The 17,042-nt window shown below is 30.3% G+C and overlaps 1 protein-coding gene across 2 annotated transcripts in view; it reads right to left on the bottom strand.

The window, feature by feature from the left end:
• Nucleotides 1-2,494: 2,494 nt before the first annotated feature.
• Nucleotides 2,495-17,042, bottom strand: part of LOC121123296 (monocarboxylate transporter 2) — a 371,763-nt gene continuing 357,215 nt past the window's right edge. For both annotated transcript variants that reach the window (XM_071890450.1, XM_071890451.1), the window contains 5 exons: nt 16,821-17,006; nt 9,618-9,765; nt 9,099-9,381; nt 8,662-9,037; nt 2,495-3,634 (listed from right to left, as the gene is read on the bottom strand). In XM_071890450.1, coding sequence (XP_071746551.1) covers nt 2,820-3,634; nt 8,662-9,037; nt 9,099-9,381; nt 9,618-9,765; nt 16,821-17,006 — 1,808 coding nt within the window. In that variant the 3' untranslated portion in view covers nt 2,495-2,819. The remainder of the gene's footprint in view (nt 3,635-8,661; nt 9,038-9,098; nt 9,382-9,617; nt 9,766-16,820; nt 17,007-17,042) is intronic.

The raw sequence follows: 17,042 nt of genomic DNA, 5'->3' as shown, positions 1-17,042 counted from the left end.
AAGGGAGTTTGATTGACTGTGTGGCATAGTAAGAATGTAGTAGAATAAAACCTTCAGTTTGCAGCAATGAATACCAGCTATGCCAAAGCATAAACGCCTTGAGATACGAATACAACAACACACAATTTCTTATTAATAATATAGATAGGTATCTTTAATAGCAGTTTTTGATAAGTTTAGTAAATTGAATCAAAAAAATCAAAATCCTTTAACTAAAAGCTTAGGTTTTCAGCTTTCATTTGATACATAGAATAAATATTATACATAACTATGAAAGAAAAAAGAGCTTACACTGACGTTACTTCACCTTTAGGATCTTCATATAAGCTTTTTTCCCCATTATGATTATCTTATTTCTTTTGTTAAAACTCTTTACATTATATGAAAGTTACTTTTAGCTAAGTGACTAAGTTTTTGAATTATAATCTATAACCCTATCAAAAATGGGATTGAAAATGGTATCAAAACTTTTCCCCGTCTTGTTAAAAATAACTCCTTGTCAAATTGAGCCTGTTAAATATTAAAAACATTCCGATAAATACTAATCATTCATTTTTACAATATAATTCCAATTAACGTCAAATATTATGTGAATTATTTAAATTAATATTAGTTATCGTCACAATTATTTTCCAACTCCATATCAAACTCTTATACTCCTCAAAATTGCATTGTCCATTAAGTTGTTAAAATCAGTGCTATAAACACTCGTCGTGAATATTGCTAACTTAATCCATTTCATTGGATCCCTTTAATCTTTTCCATCAGTAGGTTTTACTCGTATTAAAGTCGATTATATAATAACGAATATATGCCTTTTTTTGTCATGAATCTAACATTAGTTGGTTCTTCTGTATTTTCATTTGAATTTTTTCCATTACTTACACTATTTTAGAAGATTTATAACCATTTTGAAAGAAACTGAAAATAGTTAACTAGAAAAAGTTATATTTTTATGTCTAATTAATTTTTATATTTCTTGTAGAGTCCTTCTATCCTAAAAAGAAGCATTTTTATTATTAAAAACTCTAATTTCGATTTTTTTAATAGCAAAGTTATTTAAGTTTACAGTACATTTTATATTTAGTTTTAGTAACACAATAATTAAGTAATGGATAATTTATCAGTCCATGAGAGACAAGATAATAATTTTAACTCCACTGGAATTTTACAACCATACGAACGGTGCATTATCATCAAGGCCTTCTTATCACCTTTAAGATATATAAGTTGTACTAGAATTATCTTCCAAATCGAAGTATCAACATTCTCCATCCCACAAGAAATTATCAGATAAAGAGGTCTAAGACGAGGACGTAAAGGAAATTAACACTGTCAACTGCCGGAAAAATTGACATTTTGTAGACAATCCTGAGGATGAAATGTGGATAAATTTACATATAAATATAAGATTCAAATGGACATTATATCCGGATTTATAATGACTTAAACTAGGGGGAATTTTTGTTATAAATTAAATTGGAACCTAAAATTTTTGTTAATGTAAACAAGTTGTCAGAATATATCAAGTCAGCTGAAAAATTAGTAAGCTAAATTCGTTTTTAGTGATTTGTGATACATTGTTTTTCTTCTTCAAATTGGGCCCTTTTCTTTGTAATTTCATCTTTCAAACGCTCCAATAATGCTGTACAATAATTACTGTTGATAATTTGGCCCTTTTCGAGGTAATCAATGAATATTTTACCATGCAAGTCCCAGAATACTGAGTCCATAATCTTGCTAGACAATTGCTGTTCATTTCCACGCTTTGGATTCGGTTCACCGCATGAAACCCACTCGCCTGACTGTCGATTAGAGTCTGTAGTGTAGCGATGGAGCCACGTTTCATCCATAGTTACATATTTTTTCTAAAAAATAGTATTTATTACCATTGAATGTTAATAAAAATTGCTCCGAATCATGAACATGTTGTTTTATGTTTTCTTCGGTAATTGCTTCTTTCAGACGTCCACATCATCTTCAACACTCATTTCACCTCATTTAAAATTAGTGAATTATTTTTCAATGCATGATTTCGCTGTTGCAGAGTTCAAATAATGTTTATAAATTAATATATTGGATTCATCAGTATTTTTTTTGCACAGAAGCAAATTTTCATTAACACACGAAATTATTTTTGTTTTGAACAATAACAAAAGTTGTTTCATTTACAATAATATATATTCTGAACCAATTGTACGACAACTGACAAATTTTACACGTATAGTTTGAAGGTTGATGCAAACTAAAAATGGTAGGATTTAGTCCTAGTGGTGACATCAATGTGTTAGCTCACAAACTTTGACATTAACATTATACTAGTTATTCGTGTGTCAATAAAATATTTCATTATATATTATATTTTAATAGCATAATATCCATTTGTTACTGCATAATTATTATGATTTCAACCACGAGTGAAATGGAAACAATGGACCTCATTTTTAGTGAATGAGGAATAAATGGAAAAATCATTAATAAATATACCAAGCAGTTTAATAAAAATAAGTCTTTATTTAAATCATTTCAATATAGGCATTGAAAAAAATATATAAATTATTTATTTTTGCATTTAAAACGGAAATGAAAAACAAAAAAGATTAAAATAAATAAAGGAAAGAAACGGACAACAGAGATTTTACATTATTGTACAAATTATGTATATGAAATAATACTGACATTCTTATAGAATAACTTTTGTAATTATTTTTATTGGAACATGTATGTAATCACAGCCATTGGTTTTTGTAACCATTAAATAAATAAAAGTAGCAAATAAAAAAAAATCTTAATCAATAAATAGTCGATTATTTGGTTTATCAAACGGAGGCTTCATCTATTGGAGTAATGTTTCTCTTTGACTCATTCCACCAATGGGATTTTGAGAGCCTTCGTCCATTTCCAAGATCAGATGGTTGCTTAAACAAAATCGATGATCTTTTCCTTCCCAATTTCCGTGCCCCATCCCCATTATTATTAAGATTGTTATACTTTAATCCTTCAGTCTCTTTAATGAGATTTTGTTCATACTCGGAGAAAACAAGGCGATTCTCCACCTTGCTACATGACGTTATATTATCATTTAAATATTCGACATCATCATCCAATAATAAAACACGTTTACGACGACCTCCTTCCTCCAACGTGCAGCAGTAGTTCTCATAGAATATATCAAAGTCTAGATCGTCTTCATCCTCTTCTTCTCTGGAAAACAGACTCACTGTTGGTTTGAGTGATCGACGTCTAAACATGGGCTCAATTAAGTCAGGATCGTCCAACTCCTCATCCAGAAGTACATCATCTATGATCTCTTCAACTTTTTCATCCCCTTGGGACGAAATTTTCTTGTTTTCAGACTCAATTACTTTACAAACTGTGGAGTTTGTGTTATTAGGGTGGTGTTGATGAGATCCAGAGCTATTGCCATTATTAATATGGGGTAACACACTGGTACAAATGTTGCTGCGACTGCGGCTCCCTTGGTGATGGTGATGGTGAGAGGAGTTGTGACTATGCTTTTTACGTAAGTTACGGCGATGCACATCGACTAGAATCATGACGAGGCTGCCTAGGACAATGGCAACAGAGCTAAAAAGGAACCCGACTTTATTACCAAATCTTATATTTAATTGCCCTGAAAATATAAAAAAAGAAGGTGGCATTGAAGTGGTTTTTATCATTTCTAGAAAGAAGGAAAGATCAAAATTCAAAGTTTTTTTAACTATCATATATCATCAAAATATAAGTCTTGCCAACATTTTAAACTTGTTATTCAATATTTGTCTTATGTAAGTTATGTAACAATTCAAATAATTCATAGTAATTCAATTTGTCGTTTTCAATTTCCGGTGTCTTAATTAGAAAAATAATATTGTTTAAAATCAAGAAAACAAGAAATTGTCTCATTTATTTTTTAATATCATACAGTCCATATATTTTGTTTAATTGTAGTGTTTGTATTCAAATTTCTAAAATGAGTTGATATATCCAAAAAATTTAACCCTACTTTAAAACCTTTATTTGATTAATAAGATTTTTCACAGTTTGCGGCACCTTCGAAGCTTTAATCATATTAAATTATAATTCTTATAAATTAATACAAATGATTCTAGGCACAATTTTTAGAAAAAGTATTCAAGATTAATTTTGTGTAAATCATCTTATGTCAACATTTTTATTCATTGGAGTATTTATAAAATAATTGAATGTGTTTAAAAGTTGAGTAAAACATACATTTTGAAATCATTTATCAAATAAACTATATACTTTTGTTGGTAACCGATCTTTTAGAACAAAGACAAAATTAAGATATCATTTTTCATGAAATTGCGTGATAACAACATTACAACTCAAAAATAATATATTATTGAGTTGTACCATAAACTAACTGAAATCTATAGTTCAATAACATGTTTATGCGTAATATATTATGCTTTAGCAAACTACTAACAAATATTGAATCCGAAACTGGAATCTTGGAATAATAAATATGGTCAAGCAAACCTAATTAATCTTTTGTACAATTTTTTTTTTAGTGTTCCTTTAATTGTTCAGAAGGAGTCGCACTGATTAAGTGTAAATAAACATTATATTATTACGTTTACTGGATCCGACCTAGAAATCTGTTTTGAAGTCAATTTACATAATCAGTTCTTATATTCCTTAGCAGTTGTCATTATTATTTAATTCCTGAGTAGGGAACATCCTTTCCTAAATAGATTCAATTATATTCAAATCCCGATTGAACATTCGAATGTGTTCCTAATAGACGGGGCATAACCCTGAGGATTTGTGGTGGAGTTACAATTGTATATCCTTGTTGGACTCAGAGTAGAGTTAGGGATCGACATTGGAGTAATTCTAGCAAATGTCCTTGTTTTTATCATTTTCTCCTTTCTCCCTTGTCACAGCTTATAATAGCTACTCTAATTAAACGTCATGAGCATAATTATTTCTCTCATCCAAAATATCCTTCATATTGTAAAGGTTACCATGTCGATTTTCGATTTCTTTTTTTAAACATGACCATTCAAGACTGGATTTTCATCACTAGAATCAATTGGGACGCAATTCTACACACATTTACTTAAAGAGAATATGCATCCACCAAGCGCGTTGTCCATTGAGCTACGATGTTATTATTTATTTTTTTTTACACTTTTTCCCCCAATTTAAATTAAATCGTTACAAAAATGATACTTGCGTTGATTTTTTTAAAAATTAAAATTGTGTTTGTATGGAAAAAAATCTGATCAATGATTTATATCATTTCACAGTATAATTTAGTTAATAAAAAAATAACATGGTTGAAGTTGTATAAAAAACAAATTGAAAAACTACGAAGTTTAACAGAGATTACTGTGTAGCGAAAATTAAAGATTCTTTTGTGGAATTGGCAAAGAAGACGAAAACAGGATGGAATAATTTCCATTTTTATCTAACATCAAAAAAAGAAACAACTTTCAAAATAAAAATATTTTTAGTAATAATTTAATCAGTTTTTCATTGTTTTCACTGTAGCTTATGTATAACTATTGGACATTTTATGATCAATTAATAGAATAATAATACACCTAATATAAAAAGTACAATTTTTCTTGGATTGATTACTAGTGATGAAAATCATTTGTATGTTGAGCATATAAAAAAATAAAAAAAGAGTGGTAAAGCTGACAATTTGTAGATTGTTTTGGAGTTGAGTGTCTTGGCTCTTATGACGTTTCATTAGATCAGCTACAATCAGGTGTGACAAGTGAGGAGGGGGAGAAGGATATAAATAAGGCATTTGAAGCAACAACTCCTCTATTCTACTTGGAGTCCAACAAGGACTTACAAATATAATTCCGAACAAATTTTCAAGGTTACCTTACATCTTTTAGAAGCACACACGAATGTTCAATCAGGTTTTGAATTTAATTAAATCAATTTAGGAAAGGAAGTACACTACCCAGAAGTTAAATAATAATAACAACAGCTGAGGAAAAGAAAATTAATTTTCAGATTACCAAATCCAAAATAGCGGACCAGCTAAAAATGCACACAATTTACATTAATAATTGATTACACTATGCAACAGTATTTTCCCCCGCCGGCTAAAGCATACATTGTACGATATGACCATTAAAACTTTCAACCTTAAAGGAAAAACCCATTTTGGGGTTGAAGGTTTTATTGATCATTTTTACACCTTAAATAACAATAATAGATGTGAGTTATAGCCGGCGGACGTTCCAAGACTTGAATTTACTTGCATTGTGTTGTTTTTCTTTATAATTTGACGTATTTATACTTCATATCAAGCATGTTTTTTTAGCTAAAGCCTGGCTCTGAACAGTTTTTTGTGAGAGAACTTATTTATTCTATAATAAGAATTTTATTATATCTTAATATAGGATAATGTTTTTATGTTGAATAATTCAACATCATGAAAAATCGAGCCAATAATTCATAAAAAAATTAATTAGTCCACTTTCTTCAATTTCTTAATCAAATTCGACTTGTTTACTCTTGAACTGCTGAATAGTATAATTTTTAAATATATTCAAAAAGTAGAATACATAAGTAGGTAGTGGGGCTGGTATGGTACGGGGATGTACCTCGGTTCAGTACGTTTTTACTTTCTGTGCAGTACGAATATTTATAATCACATATTAATTTTTTTTTTTAACCGAGTAGTGTGATGGATAGATAATTTAAATAAATTACCCAATGTTTCAAGTTTATCTTTACGATACCTCACTACTAGAGGTACATCTGTTTTAATTGAAATATTTTTTTCGACAGCTGGATATACTGTGACTGCTAATTGGTCTTGTTCATTACCAAAAAATGTAGACAAGCTCATCTTTTTGCAAAAATAAGATGTATAAATTCATGAAAATATTATTGAACCCGTGTGTATTTTATATCAAACTATGTTTTTAAGAGAAGTTAAGTATATTTACGAATAATTTATATGTACAGGAAGGAAATTATTAAAGAATAAAATATCGAAAAAACATGAAAAACTACATTAATTCTATTAAAAAAACATTTTAATATTACACTGTACCAAACCGCGTACCTTGAAGTGTTCACCACGGTTCGTACCGAACCATGAGTTTAGCGTACCATACCAGCCCTAGTGGCTATGTTATGCTGAAATTTTACAAGTTAAAATCTGTTGACGGTCTCTTTTACTTGTAGAATCATTAAAATTTATCTAGTTACAGAATTTGTAGTGATTTGCAAAAGAAACGGGAATATTTTTCATACATGTTACAAATCTTTGTTTATAAAGTAAATCAAATCAAATAATCGTAAAAAATAAATATGAATGTGGGACAAACCTAGTTCATAGGGTCAAGATCAATCGTAAGTTTGAGTTATGATTATTTTTATATGCAAGGATATTAAGATTGATGATGATATCTTTAAGGAATACATCTTTTTTTTTTTTTTTTTTAAATAAACAAATAAGTACAATTCCTAATTATTATTTTTTTATTAATAGAGGGTCACGAAAGGTGGAATAAGGAAAGTTTAGATCGTATTTTAAAGTTTTTAGTAGAAAATTATTGTATAATAAAGTGCCGAAGTAGATTTTAGATAAGTTAAAAAATAACAATAATTACAACCTTCCATAAGTGATGGTAGAATCCCTTCCTTCATATTTATGCCCTTAGATTTTCTTTAATAATATTAGAGAAGTGAAACTACCAACTCGTACATGTACAACTGTACATTAGAACATTAGAGCGGTTTCTCATTCTTGAATGCTAAATTATTTATTTATTTTGACATGAAAATAATTTTACTTCGTAAAAAAAAAAAACTTTCATAGGGTAATTTAAGCAAGACTAGAATGAGCACTCGGTAGAGTGCAAAACCTCCCCCTAAAATCAAATTGAGCTATTCGTCTTAATTTGTTGTACAGATATAGTCTTTTATTCATTTTTTATGTTTTATGTTTAAAAACTTTTGACCTTGACTTCTTAAAATGTAATCATCTCTTACTGTGGCCATATATCATCTTCACATCAAGTTTGATCAGAATCGATCTGTAGCTTTTGCCCTAATCCTCGGGACTAACAAAGAAACGTACTAAGTAACAAAAAACAAAGGCATTATAATGACTAATGACCTATATAGTGGTAATGTTGTTACAACATCATACAAATGCTTACTCACAATTACCCAAAGGGTTGTTGCAAATGTTAAACAAGTTGTTGCAGTTTCACACATTTTTTTTAATGGGCGTTTTCTTGGTATGTTTCATATTCGCAACATAAAGCATTTAAAGTCTCAGTTATTTTTTTCATTGGAAATGTTGGCAAACATAGTCCAAAAATGTTCTTACTGATAAAAAATTAAGTTTGACCCATATTGATAAATGAATGATTAGTGGTTGCATATTTCTATTAATGCTTACAAGTTTCACAAACAATAAAAAACACTACTCTTACCTAAAAATAGTCAGTATAAGTCAAAAAAGAGTATCTTTAATTAATAACTATCTTAGATGAAGGAACAATATTTCAAATTTGTAATATAGATATCCCACAAAATGTTTATGTTTCATAAAAAGTTGAAAGTATCAACATAAGATCTAACACAATTTTGAAAGTAAAAAGTGCATATTTTTATTGAACTATGCATTTTTAAGGGGCTAGTAGTTATTACCGGAAATAAATACTCCTAACACGTTGGATATTGCCACTGCACATTGAGTGAATCCCCAAGCTCTTCCAAAGTTCCTTGCACGGACTTTTTCATAAATATACATTTTAAGTGTATAATTATATCCTCCTAGGAAAAACCCATAAATCCAAGCGAATATAACGAAGCCTCGATAAGCTTCTATCCCCGTAAATGTTAAAACTGAAACTCCCGACATAAAAAGACTTGCTTGGCACAGGTACTGTCTAGGGATTCTTCCATCCCCATAAATGATTATGCAACCAAATAAGCAACAACCAAAGGACCATCCAAGACCGAGATACACATTGAGTAAAAGTAACTTATTTCCCCGTACTTCTGCAATGAGGGCTTGCTGTGTCTGAAAAATACAATAATTAGTGTTAGTATGATACAAATTGATATCAATGATGTTATTTTACAATGTAGTAAAGTGGACAATTGAGTCCAAAGGAGCTGACTGCAATGGAGAGTAGTAATATTTGAACCGTTCTGCTTTTTAAAGTCTTAAAGTCCAAGAAGGGCGGAGTCTCTTCTTGAATGGTTTTATCCTTGCTTTTAATTTTTCTTTTTTGACTTTTGAGATGTAGAATAGCTCTACGCTGTGGATGGTAGAGTGAGGCCGAGCGATGAAAGGTACCAAATATAAACGTGATACAAATCACACCAGTAACCAGTTGTAGGCCAAGGATCCAACCAAGTGATCTGTTAGTACAAATACAAAAGATAAAGCTTGAATTCATCTTGATATATGTATGTATAACAATAAAAGTTTATGGTGCAATTCCTTTTAATGGCTTAGTTTTATTACTATTTTCTTTTAAGATAAATTGATATGCATGATAGATAAACATAATTTAGTTGGATTTTGTATTCAATAAAGCCCAAAATATGTCAAACGAAAAAGAAAAAAACAATATTGTATATGATTATATTCATACCTGAGAGCAAATTGGAGGAAGATGGACATAACAGCTAAGCCAATCCCACTGGACGAAACGAGAAAAATTTCCATCAACTCCCTTTTCCTCTTAAAATACTGACCAATCATTAAAGTGCAGGGATCACGAGTCATCCCTACACCCAGTCCTTGAAGAAGAAAAGTATTGTTGTGTAATATTTCTTTCTTAGTACATATATACATCTATAATTATTCTTTATCAACACCTAAAACCACTCGTAAAGCAAATATCAAGTGTAACATTAATAAAAAAGGAGAAAAAAATAAATAATAAAAGTCATTTTATTTTAAAATGAGGATAACAAATTATTTAAATTGTAAAAAATTTAACGTAGATAAGAATATCTAAACGGATTTATCTATTTTTCAAATCCACGTTAATTTCTTGGGGAAACGAATAATTAAAAAAAAAATTAGCATATATTTTGTGCAAAATAAACAAATCATTTAAAGGAAGTACATTGAAAACTTGGATTCAAGAGAAACAACACAGAGAGCGCTCTGAGAATGTATAATATCTGTACGGCATATCAGCTATTTAGCCATTTGACTATTTAGGGGAGGACGAGAATTTATCAAGCTGCTTCGAGAGAAAAATCATGACCAACTCAAGGACCTATGGATCTTGAATCCGTGAATAAAAGATATTCTCTGGGTAGTCTAAATCTATAAATGAAAAAATCAATAAATCCCTTTTATTCATCCTTGTTGTAGACATCTTGGATTTATTCAGCTCCGTGCACCGTTTTTGAAATGGGAGAGCAGCGGAGGTAATAAAAATAAATCATCTTTTTTTACTACTATATATGATAATTTTAAATTCTCAAAAAGAGGGGAGAACATGATTCCTTGGACCCACACCGTTGGATACCAACTTAAACTCTCTTCCGCTTTGTAGTCCTGCCCGAATCTAATTCGACATCTTGACACGTAGAGGCCAGATTAAGTTCCATTCAATCTATTATGTAGTTAATTTGAAGTTCATAAATCATTAACTAGAGTAGAAGGGTATATTTGCAAAAATAAAGCAGTTATCTTAAGGTTATTTCTTCGACGATATTATTCTCCAAAACTTTTTTGATTTTGCAAGTACAATTTTTTTTTTTTTTTGAGTAGTTTTGTGTTTCTTTTTACAATGCCAGTAAATGCTATTAACTATTTTTTTCAATATAAGTGCAAAACATTCCCTTGTAATTTTCTTCGCTAATTTTTATCAAAAACAAAAGATGAACTTCTCATCTAGATAATTTTTTTTTCATACCGATATGTTGGTATGTTATTTGAAGTTTAAATCCCTTTTTTTTAAATTAATAATAACATATTTCATATAATAGACAGGTGATATATAATAATGCCTATAAGAATTCCCTAACGCTTGCCCTCACAAAAGATTAAGAAAAAATAGTATTGATCATTGTCAATGAAATGTCCTGCAACGCAAAGTAATCCTTTGGTGTAGTCTGGGAGCCTACCACGGAAGATTTCAACCCATTAGGTACAGAAGGTTTGATCCCATGAAATTACTTATGTCACCTAGAATATTGATTTTTTTGTCAGCCTGAGCCCCCTTGCTGGGTTTGGCCTCCAGACCCCCCTGAAAATAGTCTCTGGACGGATTTTTTTTAACCAGAAAAAACCAAAAAAATCATAACATTTACAATATATTGATTCTGTTTTATCAGGACATAATAACAATAACAATCTTGCAATTGTTCTCAGTTGCACATTGTATTATGAACTTTGTAGATGCATATTTAAATGAAAATTACAAAGACATTTGCCATGGATGGTGTGGATTTAAGTTTTTAAGTATCCACTTCACATCATACTGTCAATTAGTCGTGTAGATGGAACAACGCAAAAAACTCCCTAAGTAGCACTTATGAAGTATCTCGAGTCCCAATTTTCAACAACCCCTCCAGCATCAATGATTGGAACCATCATGGATGTTTCATTTTTCCTACATCTTCATATAAACTCTGCTATTCCATCCAGATTTGCTGAAGTCTCTCACTTATACTTAAGAAGATACTTTCATCAGATGGTGACATTATTCACGACAAATGACACAAAATTGAAGTATGTTTGCCTTATGACGTCATCATAGATATGAGCTAATAACTTTATCACCATTCATCTATCTACATCAGCTATTTATCACATTGTTTCATGTATTGTATCTCGCAACCTTTTCTCTAAAAAGTAAGAGAAAAAGGACGCAACATCAGTTAGTAGTTAGACAATTGTTTCTAGTGATACTATTATGTTAGGAATTGCTTACAGCTTAACAAGAACAAATTCGAAATCAACCAATCTATATTCAGAACACTGATGGGGGAAAAGAAGCAGAAAAATCGAAAACAGAATGCAACAGTGTAAATTTTTATGTTGGTGAGGCAACAAGGTGCTATGGCAAACTATTATCTTGCTTAAAAGAAACACTTCATGTTCTACTCAATGAATTTAATTGGAAAAATGACATTATGTACTTGAATTTAATATTCCTCATAATTGTAGCAGTAGAGAGTGGTATAAAAATAAGGGACTTTTTCATGGACAAATAGCAGAGACAGGATTTTAAGTGCCATGTTTTAAAAGGACTAATACAACTTGAATAAGTTCTAGCAAACAATAATATGTACAATTGTTTTCCTTCTTTCATATCTTAGATCTGTTGGTTAGGATTGATATTGCAAACAAGAGTAGACCAAGGATTGGATCCAAGACTTTCAAATATTGATCTCGAAAACTACACCTATTTATCTATTTTTTTCATAATTCAGTTCTTCTTTTGAATGATTGAGTGAGCGATAACATATGGAATAGTACGCTACTACTCCAGTAGTAAAACTTACGTTCAACGAGTTAATTCTGCTTGTATCCTCATTTGTTTGAAATGGAACATAAAGAATCCAATGGTCCTTTTATGGTTAAATTGTCAACATCGTTCCAAAAACCAACTTTTATTTTTAGCTAATTTGAGAATAGTTATACTATATAAAACAGAGTATTCACATCGATGCATGCTATACGCGGTATACGTACATAATTGCGTAGATATTATCCTTTTTTGAATGGGAAATAAAAAATTTTTGAGGGTAAAATATATTTATGAAGAACTATGTGTAGTTTTACAAAACTTATTCTTTCAAAAAGTCCATTTGACTTCATTGTATTGAGTCAAAAATTACTTTCAGCATGAAAAAACCTTAATAATATTTTCGTTTTTAAATATTTTTTATTGGAACTTTAAAATCATTTAGTAATAACTTAGTAATACAGCTTTAGTTTTTATAAAAATCCTCAAATTATGAATTGTCGTCGTCTTATTGCAGCTCAAATTTATATTTTTAGCAAAAAAAAAAAAAAAATAGAAAATTGTACACAAAATCAATTTTCTCAAAAATAGCCCCCTAACTTTTTTCAAACTCTTAAAATATTGACATGATGAAATATTTAACAGTTTTCAATAGTTTTGCGAACAATTTTGTCAATTAAAATTATGTTTTTAGATGCTTATATATGCTATTAAATTCCTCCTTCTTTCTAGAACTTAACACTTGTAATAAAATATGAAATTAATACTCTAAAAATGTTCAAGTTTAGATTTTAGCATTCTCTTAACTTTTCCCGTTAGATTAAGACATAGTTACATAATATTTGAGATGACGTATATTTACTACGTCCTTCTCTAAGGCACAAAGGGTCAAAACAAGTTACCGACCAATGAATCACTTGACATAGAAAAAAATACATATAAATCAAGATGGATATCAGTTCAAAATACGTACCTTTGTATGTACAACTTTTATTAAATTGCCACTTGTGCAGTGTTTAAAGGTACAAGAAATATCTTTTAGAATCATAAATTACCCCACTTATGGAAAAGAAATCATTATAGGCATACAATATTTTATGAAAATATCAAAGTACGGAGTAAATATTGGAGGATATACCTCGAATTTGTATTTTTGTAACCAATGTACAGAGTGGTACAGAATTAGACTACTATTGACTTTAGCGTCATTAAATTAAGAGTATTGTGTGTAGAGCACGTTGCCACCTGTATTGTATAATGCAACATTTCCTACTACAAAAAAAGACTAAAACAAAAAGGCCCAAAACCAGTTGATAGTTAGCCCAATAATTCAATCATACCAACTTCTATCTATCTCTTATGTACTCCAAGTCTATCATCATCATATTATCTTCTATAACTTTTAAAATGAATTACATATCTATATGTATATATATATATGAAGGTGGTCTGAAAAATTTCCAACTTCAACGTGAAGATCGCGGCACTTGTAAATAAAAGCTAGTCACATCTATCTAGCATCTGTTGACCGTTACCTACCAATGTTTTACTCATTTTGGACGCCCAGTTGTTCTTGTAACAGCTGTTTAAGTGAGTTTATCTTAGTTTTTTTTGTGAAAACGGACAAAATCGAGTATCGAGTAATTTTTTTAAAAAGTGAAACCTATTAATAGAATCAAACAATAGCAGACATATAAAGGGTTGTTGTGTTAAAATGTGATGTGTTTAAGTCAATCCAACTCAGATTAATTGAGCCTTAAACAAAAAGTGTCTCGTGAACAATTATTTTGCGGAGAAAACCGTCGAGTACTATTTGGACGGGTTACAGAGATGGGAGCCTCGCTGGGAGAAGTGTATAGAGTTATAAGGAGACTATGTTGAAATAAAATAGAAAAAATGTCTTGTATCTTTGTTAGATCGGAAACTTTTCAGTCCACCTTCTTATATATTTCATAATATTAAAATCCTACATGAAATTTTTTCCCAAAAAATTAATATTTAAAATTTTTTACAAAAAAATTAATTTTCTTTGAATATCTATGGAATTTTGAAATTTTTCTCACAAAAATTTTAATTTTTAGTGAATAGCTGGATTTTTGAAGTTTTTCTTCACAAATTTAATTTTATACCTAAATTTTTTGTGAACAGCTTTAGGTATTTGAAATGTTTTTACTGAAAATTTAACATTTGAAATTTCATTTTTTTGCAAAGAATTTAATTTTTTCATTACCGTTATGTTTTTTAATGTCCTATAGGACAGGTTCTAAGACTGAACTGGAGCAGACCGCATACATAAGGTCTGGCACTTCACATCGATAGTGGATATGCAGAGCGGTCTAGTTGATGTTCTTCAGTTTATAGCATACTTCTTCGAGCTATAATTCTGTATTTTCGTCGAATAACCACCACTTTGTGCTTCTGTATCAACTTGCATCAAGTTGGTTCAAAAATTTCCATAATTAAAATTGATATTACTGCTTATGTACTATTTACTTAGGCTCAGACCTGTTCCAACTTTTCCCGTTCAGGCGTTCATTTCTTTCTGTTCGTTCATTCATTTTTTTAAACAAAACGACGACCAATTAATTATTTTTTTTTTTTTTCCAAATTTAGTTGAGTACAAAAAAGCTCTTTTTCTCGGGAGATGCCAATTTTGAGGAACTACAGCTGACGTCGTTTAATTTTCAAAGAGGTTCCATAGTTGGTTATAGAGTGATTCATGATACCCTCAGCAACCCTAGCCAACAAAAAAATATTCTTGTATTCAATTCAATTTGAACAAAAATTGATAATTTGACCGTCGTTTCCCTATTTGGTTTAAGCTTCGGTCCTTGGAAAAAGGAGAGAAGAAAATAAACGCCGTTTCAAGATTTTATCACTTAATCTTTCAACTTTTTTCCTTACAGGTTCTCACTCTTTCAAAAATAAACTGAGAGTATAAATGGCGCTCATTTTCTATCTAATATTCAGACCTGTATTTACTAAGTGATAAAATACGGTGTCAAAAGTCGCATATTGCTTTGGAATTTTCATAAAGAAACTATCAACTCTTAATATCACTTCTACGAGATGAGTGATGTGCTATAAAGTGGTATATGCGTCAACTTGGCATATACTTCCAATTAATATAAGGAATGTATCAAATTTCTGCCAAATTTGTTACATCTCCAATATAAAAAAATTATCAATCATATATATTTTTTTAATCAGGGACAACTTACTGAAAAGTGGAATTTTTTTGCTTAGAAAGAAAGTTGTAATCCTAAGTATTTTTTAAATTGATGGTTTGTTATAATTTTCCAAAGCTGTTATAATTATTATATATTTCTTGTGGAGAGAACATAAAAGTATAAACCAGATGTACTCATAAATGGCGGAGAGTCACACTGAGAGTTTTGAGGTTAAGTCCATGTATTATTCAGAGTAGAATTGAAGATCTACTTCAATCTAATTCCTGTATAGGAATATGCTAGATACTAGGTGGGATTTGTGTTTGTTTCCTTCCGCTAATAGCCTTTGCCAACTAATATAATTTAACAAAATGGTAGCTAAACTCCTCTTCTCCCTTACAATGATTCAATTTCTCAGGGTTACTATGTCAATTTTCGTTTTTGTCTTTTTTAAATAGCGGCATCGCATATTTTTGCAACTCTACCTACATAAGTTCATACAAAAAAATGCAATTGTAGAATTAAGCTGAGCTCGCCAGTTTAATGATTTAATTCATTAAGAATGAAATTAGAGGGTACGTAAATGTAGATCTAAGCAAATATGACCTGTTATAAAAGTAAGAGTAGAATTGAGGATACTGTAAGGGTCGTTTGAAAAGTCCGAGAGATTGCACTACTGGCGCGTATCGAGGTTATGCTTAGTTAGTAACTTCTCTTGGAAGAAAACACACCAACTTTCAGCCAGATCGGTCTATTTCTTTCTTTTGGTATTCATTTGAACAGGGGAATCGGCCGTTAAGATTCTGGCACTGTCTTTTGGATTTTCAAGGTATAACTCTCATCAACTATCTGGATAAGGGTAAAACTATTACAAGTACATATTATTCATCGTTATTGGATTGTTTGAAAACTGAGCTGAAAGAAAAACAGCAACGATTGGCCCACAAAAAAAGTCATTTTTCATCAGGGCAATGCACCAGCTCACAGCTCAGCTGATATGGTCGCAAAATTAATAGAAATAGGGTTCCAACTCGAGATGCCCACAGCACTAACAATATCATGCACCTTAATTCTTCTGTCATCTATCACCATATCATGGATTTTATCAATGATTTCTAGAGTAGTAACATACCGAGAATGCTTAGCATTTACAACTATATTTACCTATAAATAAGAAATTAAAAATCATATTTACCTATAATAATACCATAGCTAATAAATAGCTGATGAAATTGTACTGCAAAGGACGTGAATAAAACACCAAGGGCAGTTATAAGTCCTCCAAAAACAGCTGTTAAACGAGTTGATTTTCGAATGCAGAAGCTCATTGTTATGGGTGATATTATGAAAGAGAAGGAAGTTGAGAAGGCTCCTAACCATCCTAGAATAAATAAACTGTGTTTAGTGATAATAATTT

This window comes from Lepeophtheirus salmonis, chromosome 8 (genome assembly GCF_016086655.4).
Source record: "Lepeophtheirus salmonis chromosome 8, UVic_Lsal_1.4, whole genome shotgun sequence".
NCBI lineage: Eukaryota > Metazoa > Arthropoda > Copepoda > Siphonostomatoida > Caligidae > Lepeophtheirus > Lepeophtheirus salmonis.
Note: the sequence above shows the minus strand (reverse complement) of the source record. Positions and strands in the feature narration are given on the sequence as shown.